General features: G+C 27.0%; 2 protein-coding genes across 5 annotated transcripts; one reads left to right on the top strand and one right to left on the bottom strand.

Annotated features, from left to right (window-relative positions):
- Nucleotides 1-4,913: 4,913 nt before the first annotated feature.
- Nucleotides 4,914-7,142, top strand: LOC111041681 (probable ATP-dependent RNA helicase ddx20). 3 transcript variants are annotated; one of them, XM_022326038.1, is made up of 9 exons: nucleotides 4,914-5,030; nucleotides 5,256-5,360; nucleotides 5,540-5,692; nucleotides 5,774-5,821; nucleotides 5,903-6,001; nucleotides 6,068-6,130; nucleotides 6,200-6,316; nucleotides 6,383-6,445; nucleotides 6,515-7,142. In XM_022326038.1, the coding sequence occupies exons 1-9, from the start codon at nucleotides 4,986-4,988 to the stop codon at nucleotides 7,121-7,123; spliced, it is 1,302 nt and encodes a 433-aa protein (XP_022181730.1). In that variant the 5' UTR covers nucleotides 4,914-4,985; the 3' UTR covers nucleotides 7,124-7,142. The 3 variants fall into 3 exon arrangements, with proteins under 3 accessions (XP_022181730.1, XP_022181731.1, XP_022181732.1); XM_022326039.1 differs by lacking the exon at nucleotides 5,774-5,821; XM_022326040.1 differs by lacking the exons at nucleotides 5,540-5,692; nucleotides 5,774-5,821.
- On the bottom strand, nucleotides 7,141-16,233 carry LOC111041678 (spermine oxidase-like). 2 transcript variants are annotated; one of them, XM_022326033.1, is made up of 9 exons: nucleotides 16,132-16,233; nucleotides 14,935-15,088; nucleotides 11,660-11,924; nucleotides 11,388-11,592; nucleotides 10,829-11,059; nucleotides 10,639-10,767; nucleotides 7,841-8,046; nucleotides 7,556-7,679; nucleotides 7,141-7,472 (listed from the first exon to the last, which is right to left on the bottom strand). In XM_022326033.1, exons 2-9 carry the CDS (start codon nucleotides 15,086-15,088, stop codon nucleotides 7,359-7,361), a joined length of 1,428 nt encoding a protein of 475 aa, XP_022181725.1. In that variant the 5' UTR covers nucleotides 16,132-16,233; the 3' UTR covers nucleotides 7,141-7,358. The 2 variants fall into 2 exon arrangements, with proteins under 2 accessions (XP_022181725.1, XP_022181724.1); XM_022326032.1 differs by lacking the exon at nucleotides 16,132-16,233 and having other exon boundaries at nucleotides 14,935-15,231.
- Between the last annotated feature and the right edge of the window lie 195 nt (nucleotides 16,234-16,428).

The raw sequence follows: 16,428 nt of genomic DNA, 5'->3' as shown, positions 1-16,428 counted from the left end.
TTTTTTCTTAAATATTTCTGATTCCCAATAAACTTTTATGTCGCATCTATCAATCAACATATGTGATATGTCTATATATTATATAGACATATAATTAGGTATATTAAACTGTTTGTTCTATTTAATAACTTATGCTTATAAACAAGTTTAATAAATAATAGTATTACTTTAAAATAAAATTCCACACAGCATTTTATTAAAAAAATATCAAATATTTAAAATTAATACATGGCTAGGTTGATGCAAAATTGAAAATATTATTTTTATGTCTTAACCTAAATATTTGTCAATGTTTACTAAATATTTGACGTATTGTGCTAACTGCTAATTATGCCTATTATTAGTAAACAATTGTAGAAAGGGTATTTCAGTCTTTTTTGCTCATGATTGTGCGTATTTTTACCATTTTCCCCAGGCGTAAAAAATCCTAGTTCTGCCTCTGTAGTATTGCATATATAGTATGGTATAGGCATACTATAATGTAGTATAATAGGTATTAAAAAAATCAACTTTTTAAATAGGTATCCATGTCGTACGCCTACCTATTAAATAAAAAAACAATGAAATTGGTACACTTGTTATTGTGTTTAGGTACTTCACAAAAATACAATACATGTTGCCATTACTCATAAAATATAGGTATGGTTAGTAAAATAGTAAAAATAAAAAAATTTTAATAACCATGAAATGTAGATTATAGAATATCATCAATGGATGATTGCATCACACACGTTTCATTCTCACACAGTCACACGGTATTTTTAAGCTTGGTTCATATATACCTACTTCAAAACAAATTTACAGATTGTATTTATTCATAGGTATACCTATAACTTAAAATATAAAACCATTCTTAAATAAATTGTATTTATAGCTAACATAAACAAAATTATGCCTACTGAAAAATGTCAACAATTTATAATATAAGATGTCAGTAAAATATACCTAGCCATATAGATTTTATAGTTACCTACTATTGAAATAATTTTAAATTGTACATTTATTTAATTGGTAACAACTAAAAGCGTAGTTACAAGTATTTACAGTAAATAATTTAAGCTTATAGTTTACGATTTAAATTAATAGCCCAGACTATATCAAAATAATTGACTTTCATAGATTCTGGACAATGAATGTAGGATTATAGGTACATATATTAGGTATTTAGGTATATGATTTTACAATTAAGTACTTTTTTTTTCTTGTGTTTTTCTTACACAACAGATAATACATATTACATAATAATATGTAATTATATATTATCTGTACTCGGTGAGGTGTATACCATGGCAAAATAACTTAAATAGTTATTTAGCCATGGTGTATACGATATGTATAAGAAAAAATTCCTTGACTGTTAACTTTGAAGGGTGGTATCTGATAATAGATATTGTCTATATATAGTTGGTACTTTTGAGGGATTAAAATCGAAAATGGCAAGTATTTTTAAAAATAATCTGGGGGAAAACATGAAGGCGATAAAGTCGATTTTGTTTTTTTGGAGTAATTCAAAAACGAATACCTGACCGTAGATTTTTACTTATAGGTAAGTATACGAAAGTGTAAACAAAAATTCATTATTCGTGTGTTTTCCTACTGCAGAAGACATCGGATCCACTCACAGAACATAATATAGGTTTAATAATACTATAATTAATATACATTGAAGTAATTACAATAGATAACTGATAACATTCCAATTTTTCTAGAATATAGTCAATTCTGATTACTGGATAAAGTAGTTTTAGATTCAAGCGGAGTGATGAATGTATTGATTTTACAATGATGTGTTTTTTTTTGTGTCTGTTATCAAGGTTTGGGGCAATAAAAAAGCTTCGAATTTCTTCAACAGCAACTTTTCTGGTAGGAAAGTGAATCTTGTAGGTGTATCCGGAAGGTGAAAATTTGAAATTCCCAATTATTTTCACAAGCGCCAGGAAAAACAAACAAAAAATAAAGGAAATACGGACATTTTTACGTAAAACCAGTTTTCGAAAAAATCGATTTTGGTTTTTATTGTAACTCTAGCAAAAATTACCGTAGATACATGAAAATTTCACTGAATATTTGTGTTAGCATTTCCTATAAACCATACAATTTTCAAAATATTTTGACTCGTGTTGAACTATTTATAGGCATATGGAATTGTTGATCATTATTTGCTTTTTTTAAGCTAATGTCGATAAAAAAGTTTTGGCTCCATCAAAAAACTTGTAAATGTAATACAAGATTTCTCGTAAGTTTTCGTTAATGAAAATTTAAAAAAAAGTTGAGCGTAGTCCACAATAGTTTTTTATGAGCGTTAGAAATTTGCTAACGAAAATTAGCAAATTATTTTGAGTAAGTAATTGGAAAAATTGGAAAAATCTCTAGAATTTTCTCTAGATAAAAAAATTGAGAATTGAATACCTAAAAGGTTCTCCATAAGTTTGTATTATAGCCGTTTAAAAATATCAAAGATAAATAGTCATTTTTTAATAAGCATTTGAAGGTTATATTTTGACAAAAATACCTAGTCAAAACCATAAAAATGTACAAACTATATTGTAGCCAAACAAATTTAAAGTGGTCAATATTTATATAGCTAAAGCTTGAAAATGTAACACACGATTTCTCAAAAGTAACTTGTCCTGGAAATTTGATTTTTATGGGCATTTGAAATTCAGGTTTAAATGTTTTAGTTTTTCAGTTTGTTAGTGGATAGATTAGTGATAAAGCATATACGCCAAAACTATACCTTCGAACTCGGGACTCAACTTAATAATAATTAAAAACAATAATAGATAACAGTAGATAGGCGTCCTTGTCGACAATAGAATAACACAGTTTGAAGTTCAAATTTGAACGACTTTGTATATTTACAGGTAAAATAACGATAGGTGTATCTGATCATACGATTTTTCTTATTTAGTTGTGAAAACGAATATATATACGCAGATATATACTTGAATTATTCACCAAATTCTTTATTTTATCATATGCATGTTAAAATTTTCAAAATTTTCGGACTTTTTTAGAGTTATTTATATACATTTGAAATTTGAAATTTGATTTAGATTTTTACTATAAATGCCAGTAAAATTTCATCAAATGGTCAAAAAGCTTGGAAACATAATACAAGGTTTCTCATAAGTTGTTGTAATAGGAGTTAAAAAATATGAAGGATACATAATATGCACCATTTTTTTTATGAGCATTTAAAATTCAAATGTTGAAATAATTTACCAAAATTACGAAAATTCGCAAGTCTCTAATTTTTTAGTCAAAAATGTATTAAATGCTTAATTTTAATAGTTAAGATTTGAATAGTAATTAGTCCATACAGTAACCAAAAAATATTGGTGCAAATATGTACAGTTTTTAAGAAAATATTTTTAAATTCAAATTTGGACGAAATTAGGTACCTATTCAAACAAATAATAACGATTTTAGTTATTTTGTTGTAATTTTTATTTTTTTTATTTTAAAATCTGGAATACACAATCTGTACAACGTACCTATAGCACAATAAGTATAGTATATATAATAGTAACATAGATATTTTGAATTAAGAAATCACTCATTGGTGACACTTGGCTGGGAATTGGGATGTTTAGAGTCTAGAACTTCGGTGGTTTTTTTTTTATATTTATAACAAGTCGCGGCACCAGTCCCTATTTGGACGACGCCCGGAGTTTCCCGGTATGGTTTTAGTGTAGAACTGTAGAGGCTCTTTATCAATGGATTTTGGTGGGTTTGTAGACGATTATGAAGGTGTTTGTAGAAATCTACAGCTTCTTCTGTCAAAGTTTTCAATGTTTTCATTGTAAGGTCTTTACGTTAAGTATAGTTGGACCTTGGACACTAAAGGTGGAGCACTTGAAATTTTCCTTAGAGCAATATTCTGGAACTGTTGGATTTTGTTGGTATTAGATACTTTTGTACTACCCCACAATTGAAGACCATGGGTCTACATTGGTTTGAATAATGTTTTGTACATATGGACTTTAACTTTTAATTTTGTGTTTATTATTTGTATAAGCAAGGGACGTAGTCTACGGAATCGGGCATTTAAGGCAAGTATTTTGATACGGATGTGGGCGTTCCAAGTAAGGCGTTTGTCCAAGTTGAGTCCTACGTATCTGACTATGTTAGACGTTTGAATAGGAACATTATGTAAAGAGATATTTGAACAGAAAGAGTGACATAAAGTGAATGTTGTATGTACTAACTTATTTGGATTTGGTTTAATACGCCATTTGTTTTTTGTTGTAATTTAAAAATATAATTCATGGGTACTTGAAATTGATGTACCTATGCTATTCTATTTTAAACACTGATGACATTTACAAATACAGCGTGGTTTATGTGGACATTAATTCAATGTACCTACCTACTATATAATATTATAATATAATACATATTATTATACATTTTATATGATTACACTTAGTGAAATAAGTTGAATTTATAGCAATAATATCATTAAATATAGGTACCTACCTACTAAATATTAATAGTTATTAATTATTTTATTAATATTATAGGAAGACGGTCACTTCCTTCAGAATTTCGAATGCCAATTCTATGATTTACCATAGAATTCAAATTAACACATAATTTATTACTTTGACTGGTTGATCTATTCAATACCTACTATACAGCAGATTTTAGATAGCTATTTGGCTATACCTGCTATCTAAATGTATTCTTTCAAAAAAATAAAATGTGTTCATTTAACGTGCATATGTTTAAATAAGTAGATAGGTGAATAATTATTCTGCTTGTACTTATGCATTATTATTATTATTATTTTTTAAATGTTCATGTGTTGTCTAAAATATTGTAATGTATTGAGTACTTACACCTAATGAATGAATAATAACAAAAAAAATATGGTAAAATGTGTGTTATGGTATTATATATAGTACCAACAAATTGCCAATAAATTACTGGATAACATCTATAAAAAGCAAGACATAAATGAAGTTTTAAAAACCACAAAAATGAATTCCAAAATTTCAATGTTTATGCTTTTAGCATATTTTTTGGCAAGTTTATAAATACATTTTCTTATTACCATCTAAATTTTTGAATTATAAACAATGGCTTTTTCTAATAAAATAGTTATTTATATGTATTTCCTTTCAACTATCTTTCTTATTGTATTTATCATTATAGATAAAAAAAATAAAATTAGCTCAGTTCCTTTTAATTTCATATTAATTTTTTTTTAACTATTAGGTATTATTTATTAATTATAATACTTTGTTTAGGTTAATTTATCAACGGAAAGTAATGGTAAGGGTTTGGATTGGGGAAATATTCAATCAGCCCGTTACAAAAAGACTTTAGTTTCCAACCAACCTATTAAAGTCCATGTAAGTTTATTTTTAAATATTATGAATGCCGTAAATAATTGTATGCTTGTATGAATGAATAACTATATTTATTTGTATGACTGTATTCAATTATAGTTATATATAATTCAAATTTTGTTAATAAATGATAGATAGCTAATAATGATTTTCAAAAAAATATTTAAACTTAATCTTTCTAGCCTAATGTTTTTGGGAATTACAAAGTAAATCCAGTAGTTCCTTATAAAGTTACTGCTTCACCAGCACCTCCACCATCTCCTGCAAAAACTTCAGTTCCTCCAGCACCTCTAACAACACCTTTAGCAGCTAATTTTCAATCAAAAACAAAAAATGTAAGTTTTAGGTAAAACAGTTATATTTTAAATATAATATTATAATATTTGATTATTATTTATAAAATGGGAAATCACTAGACATTTCTACCATCAAATGCTTCTGCTCCTACTAAAGTACCAACAAATGTAATTAAATACATTTTTAGACAGAATATTTTTATTTTATTAGAATGTTTTATTAGTTAGTTAATAAATATATGTAAAAAGGAAAATGAAAATTATCAAGGATTTGGCATAGTTGAAGATGGAGGTGATGATTATGAAGAAGAAGAAGAAGAAGAACATTTGGAAAATAGTAAAACTGTGGCAAGTACATATAAAAGTAAACAATCACTTTCAATGAAAATTAATGATAGTTCTAATAAATTCCAGACAAGTCAACCTATGCTTAGTTCTTTAACTTCTAAACCCATAATACCAAAAAGTTTAAATCAAGTAAGTCTTTGACCGAGTAATTTTATTTTTAATAGAAAATCAAAGTTATTAATACATATATATTAAAAGGAAAATGACAATCATCAAGGATTTGACATTGTTGAAGAAGAAGGTGATGATTATGAAGATGAAGAAGAAGAAGAAAAAGAAAAAGAAGAAGAACATTTGGAAAATAGTAAAGCTATGGCAAGTACATATAAAAGTAAACAATCACTTTCAATAAAAATTAATGATAGTTCTAATAAATTCCAGACAAGTCAACCTATGCTAAGTTCTTCAACTTCTGGACCCATAGTGCCAGAAAATGTGAATCAAGTAAGTCTTTGACCGAGTAATTTTATTTTTTATAGAAAATCAAAGTTATTAATAAATATATATTAAAAGGAAAATGACAATCATCAAGAGTTCAAAGCAGTTGAAGGAGGGGATGATGAAGAAGTACCAGAAGAAAATGAATATGGTCACAAAGTAGAAGAATACTCAGAAGATCCAAATCATAATACTCCAATTGATTATATAACAATTAATGGTGTTCGAGTACCAATGAATAATTTTATTTCCACTGTCCCACAATTGTCTGGAGATGAATTGACAGAAAACAAATACAATGCATCTGAATATCCTCTAAACACCAATGAAGACCATCAAGCATCTTATTATTATGATGATCTAGAACCAGAGTCTTCTAATTATAACGATAATCCCACTGAAATTTCTGAAACTCCAAACAGAAACAATGATAATACTAAAGATCAATCAATCAATACAAATGAATTGAACTCATATGATAATACACAGATATCTACAAACAAACAGGAAGACACCAAGGAAGACCAATTTAAAAATCAATATGTGACAGAAAATAAAGAAAGAATTATCAATGGGTATAAAGCTATGAAGAAAATATTATACATGTTACATGACTATGCAAGCTCAACATTCAATTGGATCATAAACAAAATAGATTACCGAATGGAACAGGTATCAAGTTAAGTAAATCAGTTTAAAAGTAGATAAGTGACAAAGTAAGACATCTATAAAAAATAATCAACATCAATTAATTTTAGAATATATTAATGAATATAAAATTTATTACAACCAACATACATGTAAAAGTTATATAATAACTAACAAATAAAATTCAATATAATAAAATTAAAAAAATATTTTTTAGTAATGAAATATAAGAAGTATAATAAACATTGTTAAATTTATGTTGTTCTAATATTTACTCTGTAAATTGTTCCAATATTCTGTCAGCTTCACGCCAACCAGTTTCAATTGCACCGTGTACAGTTGAAAAGTAAGAACTATGTGTTGCTTCACCACCAAAAAGCAAAATCTAAAAAAAATAATGAATAATATTTTTTAAATACACATTAGTTATTTTAAAACAGCAATATTTTATGGTTCAGGATCACTTACATTTTTTCCATCGGAATTAACTAGAGGTTTTGCTAATTGACTATTGGCTTTTCCTTCTTTATCGGTATTCATAGAATGAAAAGAATATGAACCATAGAAGTGGCTATTGGAACCCCATTGAGATCTTAAACATTTTCAGTATTAAATATTAAATACAATTATATAACAATAGGTAGTAATATTATAATAGCATGTAAAAACAATAATATTAGTTAGAAATGTGTTTAAAAGTAGCTACAGATGAAATATCATGTTTCATTAGTATTCAATATAATATATTTTTACCTAGTTACTAAATCGGGAAATGGTATAGTGTATTTGTCTCCCAAAAATTTATTCAATAAATACATCAATCCAATTTTTATCTCATCTAAAGATTTCCGTTCCATGTTTCTTGCAGCAGGACCAACTATCCATCCAAGGAGTGTATCTGGACAGTTATCACAAATATAAAAACCAAATACATCACACAGATAATCCCAACCACGTCTCTGAATTAAAAAAATATTTATAAAAATATCAATAACTGTATGAAATGTATAAAATAAAATATCAAAAACAATACATATATGGAAAAAAGTTATAAAAATAGACAATTAATGTTTCAAATGTTGTACCCAGCTTCTATTTAATAAAAATTATGTAAGAGTAAACATTTTTTTATTGAAGTACGCCGATTACATATTTTATGCTGTTTTGCATAAAAAATTGATCAAATTTAATGGTTCTCTAAAATTAATGGACCAATCATTTACCTCAAAATCTTGACTAAGGGACCATTAGATCACCATTGATTGATTCACTACATTTTGTATAACCATTAATAAAATAAACTTAAAAGATGTTGAAAAAAAATGTTATAATGGAATAGATCTTCCTACAATTACTTATTAGTTATTACTAGGGAACGGATTTATATGTAAATGCATATTTTTATTAAAACAAGATATTTAAGAATCGATAAGAAATGTTCATGATTTAAATCATTCCTATTAAAATGATGCTACTTTTATTTTACATATTTTTACATATTTTGGTATAATTACATATTTTTACATATTTCACTAATTTGTAAATATTTTTAAACATATTTTATCATTTCATCGTTCATACGTTTTCAAGCCATTAAAAACAGCCATTATGAACTGTGACGATCCACGTGGAGCAAATATTTAGTAGTTTTTATATTTGTTATCTTATAATTTTCTTATAGATATAATAGATATCTTAATATAGTATACATTTATACACGATTGACAATCGATAGCAGACAGGTTGACATGCGATAGCAGTAGGTTTTTATAGTTAGTGTTTGGCTGTAACCCACACAAATTTCAAAAATGCCAAAAATTAGTAAAACTATTTCGTCCAAAGTTTGTCAGTACGTTAATGAATTTCCATACTAGACATTTAAAATCGATGGTCAAGTTCTACTGTGTGTCGCGTGTGAAAAACCAGTATCAACAGCTCAGCGGTCTTTAGTTATACAACACATTGCAACACGAAAACATAAAGAAAGCATACAACGTAAAGAAAAATTTAAACAAAGCTTTTACTCGTCAACACCTACATCTTGTAATAGTAAGTCCGTTTTTTATACTGACCTTTGTCTTGCACTTATTCTTTCAGATATACCATTAGTTAAATTACAAAATCCTGATTTCAAAATGTTTTTGGAAAAATATACCGGTCAAAATATTCTAGATGAAAGCACATTGCGAAAAAACTATATTCGAGATATTCATCTAGAAAAACTTTCTTCAATTCGAGGTGAGATTCAAGATGGGCCCATTTGGGTGTCCATCGATGAAACGACAGACGTAGAGGGGAGGTACATTGGGAATGTAGTTATAGGCAAATTATGTGATGAGCCTACTAATTCATACTACTTAACTGTGAAAAACTTGAAAAATCAAATCATCAGACAATAGCAAAATTGTTTAATGACTCCATGAGTTTTCTTTGGCCAAGTGGAGTAAAACACGAAAATGTACTTTTGTTCGTTAGAGATGCAGCTCCTTATATGGTGAAGGCAGGGAAAGCATTAAATATTTTTTATCCAAAACTAATACATCTTACATGTTTAGCGCATGGTCTTCATCGTGTGGCAGAGACAATCAGAGCAGAATACCCTATTGTCGATTCTCTCATAGCTAATGTAAAAAAATTGTTTTGAAAGCTCCTAGTCGTACCACAATTTTTAAAGAATTATACCCTGATCTTTCTCTACCACCCAAGCCTATAATTACCAGGTGGGACACATGGTTGCTAGCTGCTCAATATTATTGTAAAAAATTTTCGAAAATAAAAGAAATTATTTCAAAATTAGATCCAGAAACTTCTTCGCTATTGGAAAAGCTCAAAATATTATGCAAAATGAAACCTTGAAAAATAATTTAATTTTCATCTCAGTGAATTTTAGTTTTATTGCACATACAATTACAAAATTAGAAACAAAAAATATGTCCTTAAATGATAGTATGCAAATTGTTGAATCAGCGATTGAAAAATTAAAACTCGTAAGCGGACCAATAGGAGATGTTGTAAAAAAGAAAATTCATGCAGTTACAGAAAAAAATCCAGGCTATATTGATTTTAAAACAATCAACGATATAATGAGTGGCAGACACACTTCTAAAAATTTGGAATTATCGCCTTCTGATATTATGCGCTTCAAATATGCTCCAATTACATTGGTTGACGTGGAACGATCATTTAGCCGTTTTAAAAATATTTTGAGACCTAATAGCCGACATTTAATATTCGAACATTTAAAAGAAATTGTAATAATTCAATGCAATAAATCATTTTGATAATTTAATAATTTTAATTGTATTTTTTTTTTAATTTAATTAAATTTTTTTCCCACATATTTGGATGTTTTTAGCACATATTTTATGAATTATACTTCCATATATATGTATATATTTTTATTACATATAAATCCGTTCCCTAGTTATTACCATGGTAATAGTTCAAATATTATAATAACTATAATATTTACTTATTTATAAGTGCATTTTTTTGTGAATGTTGAAAAAAAAAGTAGCTGACTGAAGTATACTTTCATAATGATTACATACTTTATTTTCTTTAATGAATTGTGCACGATCATCATCGGACCATAAAAAACTAAACCCTGTGGTGTTTTTTGACCACCATGAATATGGAAATTTCAAAAATAATTTATCCACAGTTCCAATACCTAAATTCTAAAAACAATAATGATGTATAAGTACACATAATAAGAAATCAAAGAACTTTTTCCATTACCTGTATAGCTTTTAATTTATACTCAGGAAGTTCTGGTTCAAATAATTCATTACACACATTTTTTAAAACACCAAGACTCATTGTAGTTAAAATACATTGTGCTTTAAAACGGCTATTATCAGCACATAATACTTCTGCTTGATCACCAGACCAATATATTTTTACAACTTCTTTTCCAAATATTACTTTATCTTTAATATGTATATCTTCTACTTCATCATTGAACTTTTCCTAAAATATTAGAAAGAAACCATTAATAAAACTAATGGTTGGACAACTAAATAAATTAAAATTGTTTGAAATGCCACATTTTGTCACTCAAAATTTTGATACCTAGTTACTGTTATATAACTTAATACCTTCTCATAAGAATATAATAAAATGTCTGAATGTAGAATAAATTATTTATACAGAAATTAAATGTTCAAAATTATAAAATCTCAAATTTTCTTTAAAAGAAACCCACACAATTGTTTACTTTTGTAACACTTAACTTGTTCTGTTCAGAATCTAAAAAAAATATTCATCGATAATTTTCAAGAAGGTAAAATTTACAAACCTGCAATAAATCTATTACAGTTGAATATCCTTTTGATTTCCAACTAATTGCAGGATCACCAGGACAAGTTTTATATGTGTCTATATTAATTGCAGATGCTTCAAACCAACTATCACTTCCATTATAAGAATTTTGAAAATGTTGGCACCAATTAACAAATTGATTCAGGGGTAGTTCTTCTGTGTCAACTAAGACATTTTCAATTCTATAAAAAATACAAAAATATTTCCATGTTTGTATCAAAAAAATTATTATAAAATAAAAATTATTACCTTTTATGAAAAAGCTCTCCTAATGACATGAATCGTTCTAAATCATCTTTTGGGCTATCATCGAATATAGAATAAGCTACTTTTAAGTATTCACGAAGATGGTTAGATTTTATTTCGGTACCTGATGATGTAACAAATGTAGAATTAATAAATTGCTGTATGGTTTCTCTTTTATCAGATACTAAATTTTGAGCAGAAGCCATTTGGAATACTACATTCCCTTCTTCTCCGTGAATCCATTGTGCTCCTAGTTCAATGTGCCCATCTAGAAGAGTAAAAGAAAAATGCTCATTGGTAATATTGAAAAAAAAGTAATTAATTACTCTCAAAATATTTGATTTGATTTGTAACCAATATATTTATATAACAACTTATATGGTAGGTATATAGATATTTTTAAATTATTTTTATTATTATTTAGAAATGTGGTCAGAGATTATTATATTTTATAGCTTTCACTGAGCTTAAAACTATGGCAATGTTAATTACAGATACATAATTTTTTTTTGCTTTGTCAATTTTTTTCAATAACTAAAATGGACATGTTGATAAAAAATTAAATTAAAAAGCAAGGATTGTGAAACAGAGATTCCAGGATAGTATGACTGGATACAATGAGTAAATGAGAATATACATGAAACTAAAGCATAAAGTCTAAAGGGTATACTAAGGGAATTGCAGTGGCAACGCAAACTTTTTCAATAGTGAGGCAAAAAAATGTTAGTTGTAGCACACACGACCCACCTTTTTATTATGCACAGAGCCGTGGGTGGGCTATGCCCCCAGACCCCCTATTATAATTCTATATCAAATTAGCCTTTCTAAAAATTCATGTTACGAGTACTACAATAAAAATAACTTTTATAAATTATATAAATACTGCTTTATTAATAAATCATTGAATGTACTTTCAATTAAAACAATTATCCAAACCTTAATTCTTTTCTCAATACACTTATTATACATTATTTATAAACCATGTTTATGTCTATACTCTATAGTCTATACTCTGTATGAATATGACTATTTATATATTTATTTATTTAATACGTTGTGTCACTCAATATTTTTCAGAACTGACTATCCACTATACGTACCTACTCGGTACCCACCCACCACCCCTTTTAGCTGTGAGACATTTGTCTCACAAAAACCCTCTCGCGCCGCCACTGGGGAATTGATTGCGGTAATCAAATGCTTTTATACTTTTTACATATTAATAGAAATTAAAACAGCACTCACATTAAAACAAAATAAATCATGACTAAATGTGTTTAACCTAAGTGAAGTATACACTGAATAATTTTTTGAATAAATGCAGTTTATTTCCCCATACGCATTTTGAATTTTTTTAATCAAAACTTATGTAACTTGTTAAGTTAAGAACGATGGTGCAGTCAGAATTTTTCACTAGGATTTTGTTTTGAAGTTATTGCAAAAAAACTGCCAAATTTTGGATTCATCAAAAAATGACATACTTAAGTCTAAAAATATTAAAAGTTAATGTTTTCAAAATCTTTTTCATTTCATTATAATGAAACTTATTTCCCTCACCTAGGGAGTGAAGGGATAGACCCCTCCTGAGTCTAACGGGAAAGGGTTGGATAAGTGCAGACCTAAGGTTACATAACAGGTAACCTAATGGGTGACCCAACTTATAGTTTGACAAGTTGAGATATAATCATTCTCGAAGCCTATCACCTCTAGTCAGAAAACTTGAGAGTTAGGTTAGGTTGGTGCTCTCATAACCTATACGGTGGGAAAATTAGGGAAAAAGTAGTACTTAACTACGCTTACCGGTTTTGGTCTTCAAACTCATGGTCCTATGGAGCTCTTGGTTTGATACTATTTTTTTTTTACAATTTTCCACAAAGAGTCAATAAAATACAAAAAGGGTATATTTTTTCAATTTTGATGTTAGACCATAGAACAGCATTTCCCAAATAGTGGGTCGCAACCTACTACCGGGCCATGTAAATTTAATACCGGGTCGCAGAATTTAATGAAATTCTCATATTAAATTTGTTATTTATCATTTTCGTTTCATAATTTAAACTATTAAGTATGAAGATGAAGTCAAAGAGAAGGGAGAAATGATTCAAATGTGTTTTATTTTGCCTTGTATTACACAATCATAAATATAAAATATTTTGGTGGGTCACGAAGGTGAAAAATATAAATTACCGGGCCAGCCCAAACAAGAGTTTGGGAAACGCTGCCATAAAAGTAAGTACGGTGGCCAAAATCTCAATGCTCCATCAAATTTAGCGTAAAATACTGGTATGTTTAATTTAAAAAAAAATCATGAAATGCATAGTAAAATAGCGCCCTGTGTATGCGTAGCATATATGCAAAATCACAAAATTCTCTTACTCCATTAGGTTACCAATTTGAAAACAAAGTATGGGCTACAAATTCTGATTGCACCGTAGTTGTTCTGAACTCGACGAGTTACATACGCTTCCATAAAAAAATTTCAAATCAGCGAGGGAACTAAGGTGCATCTAAACCAATATTTTTTTCAATAATATTATTATTTATTTGTTACACTTTTAAATTTGAAGAAGTTCATCCTACAAAATTTCCTAAAATTTTTCTTTTATTTTTGCACGATCAATTATTAGTTTTTAACATACGTTAAATTTAACTTTATACAGTATAACGTTTAAAATAAATGTTTAATTCATACTTCATAGAAGTACAATGTTCACTGAATTCACTGTACACTTTGATTACTTATTAGTGTTGTGACTAATAATTTTTATCTTATCTTTTATATTTATATTACTTTATATTTATGTAGCATCAATGGTAAGTGTGAATTTTAGATTACATACAGTTTTAATACAATTTGAGGTCTCTATACCTATATATATTAATAAATGTTCTATAACGCGTCAAAAGAATATGTTAAATTGATACTCATCTAAATATTAAGTAATTAGCTATAAATGTATAATAAGTTCTTAATTTTTTATTTATTACCCTACTACTGTTAATTAAGTATAGTTGGATACTATACCAATATTAAATTTACAATATTGATAACTACTGTACAATATTAAAATGAATAGTTATAAAAATATACTAATCTTTAACTTGACTTTTTGAGATATGACTATAACGGCCAACATAAGTTTCACTATAGAGTTTAAAGGATTTATATTCTATATAACTAAATACAATTATTGAAACTCATATAAAATTGTATTAAATCAATAAAACCAATTGATAACTTTCCTAATTTCAAATTGAATTAAATAAATCATATTTACCACCAAAGGGTAAAGTTTGAATACGACCACCAATACGGTTTTCTGCTTCCAATATGATAAAATTGTTGAAGTTATTCTTTAGTAGTTTGGTAGCAGCTGCAATTCCTGATACACCCGCTCCTATGATGATGACTGTATTGTAAGATTGAGCCATCTTATACATATATAAAATAAAATAGGTATATATTATATTTTAACTGAAAGAATAAAATATTAAAATGTGAGACTATTAAGAGTAAACATTGAATGAATGCTACAACCACACCCAATACGGCAATACAATGAAATATCACAGATAATAATCTAATTGATTATTGAATAATTTCAGAATACTTGAATTATACAGGATGTTCATATTATTAAAAAAAAAATGCATGTAACAATTTTTTAATAAACATACATTTATAACTATTTGGCACTAGGTACTAGTATTTATTAGATATAAATGGTTTAATTATGATCAATCATTCAAATTTTAAATTATAATATAAACAATTCTATTTATTCTAAGTGAATGATATTGATGCCTTTTAACTTTTTATAAAATATATGCATAATGTAATAGGTTAGTATTACAAATAAATTCATTGATAATTATTAAATAAGTCCCTATTCATATTTAATTATAACATATAGATACTTTAACACCTTTATTTAGGAATTGCTTTACAGATAAGGATAATAAATGGCAATTACGTAGGATATTCATTAGAACTAAGATTCTTGATGTATATTTTCTTATACTCATCTTAGCCTTAGCTTACTTCATTCCAGTTTTACTTTAATGAAAATATTATTTATTTTTCTAAGTAAAATTACAGATTGTATATTATATTTTCTAATAAAAAAAAAAACAAGTAGAACAACAAGTAGAATCTATTAAATTTAATATTTTTATTTTCATATCTCTCTATATTAAAAGTTGGATGATTTGATGTCAGTAGTAATTGAAAAATTAAAAAAAATGATGTAAAATATAATAACTAGAGTAATAACTTATCTAACATAATAAAATATAACAATATTATAAAGTACTAAAATCAAAAAAAAAACAAACAATAGAAACCTATTGATATTAATTTTCATATTTATTTATAAACAAATAAGTTCAAAGTTATTTAAAATATATTGGGCAAAATTTGAACTTTGTCAACATGACATGATACTATCTTGAATTCTAAAAAATATATGACCTACCTTCTACTTATTTCAATATCCAATTAATTTAATATATGTCTCGTTAACAATGTTATTATATTGAGTTGCTGTGATTTACTTAAGTATAAACTATTACTGAAAAAAAAATATGTAGAAGAGAAGTATTATTTCTGGTTGGATTTTATTTTACAAGTTATAAGTATAACTCTACAAGAAGGAATAACATATCAAAAATTCGTATTATTTGCTAAACTCAATTCACTAGAATTTACGTTTTAATTTTTGAAGCTTGAAGTGTTAAACACAGAAATGTAGAAATAGTAAATACAGATTAAT

This window comes from Myzus persicae, unplaced genomic scaffold (genome assembly GCF_001856785.1).
Source record: "Myzus persicae strain clone G006 unplaced genomic scaffold, MPER_G0061.0, whole genome shotgun sequence".
In the NCBI taxonomy this organism is placed as follows: domain Eukaryota; kingdom Metazoa; phylum Arthropoda; class Insecta; order Hemiptera; family Aphididae; genus Myzus; species Myzus persicae.
The sequence above is the reverse complement of the archived record's forward strand: the minus strand, read 5'-3'. Positions and strand labels throughout refer to the sequence as shown.

Bases quoted from the DNA above. Each gene is read 5' to 3' on its own strand.
- LOC111041681 (XM_022326038.1), top strand. From the start codon at position 4,986: ATGAATTCCAAAATTTCAATGTTTATGCTTTTAGCATATTTTTTG. The intron at 6,317-6,382 runs GCAAGTACATAT...AATAAATTCCAG, and splicing joins TGGAAAATAGTAAAGCTATG to ACAAGTCAACCTATGCTAAG. The intron at 6,446-6,514 runs GTAAGTCTTTGA...ATATATTAAAAG, and splicing joins TGCCAGAAAATGTGAATCAA to GAAAATGACAATCATCAAGA.
- LOC111041678 (XM_022326032.1), bottom strand. From the start codon at position 15,097: ATGTATAAGATGGCTCAATCTTACAATACAGTCATCATCATAGGAGCG. The intron at 11,925-14,934 runs GTAAATATGATT...TTACTCTTCTAG, and splicing joins TCAAACTTTACCCTTTGGTG to ATGGGCACATTGAACTAGGA. The intron at 7,680-7,840 runs GTAAAAATATAT...AAAATGTTTAAG, and splicing joins TTTCCCGATTTAGTAACTAG to ATCTCAATGGGGTTCCAATA.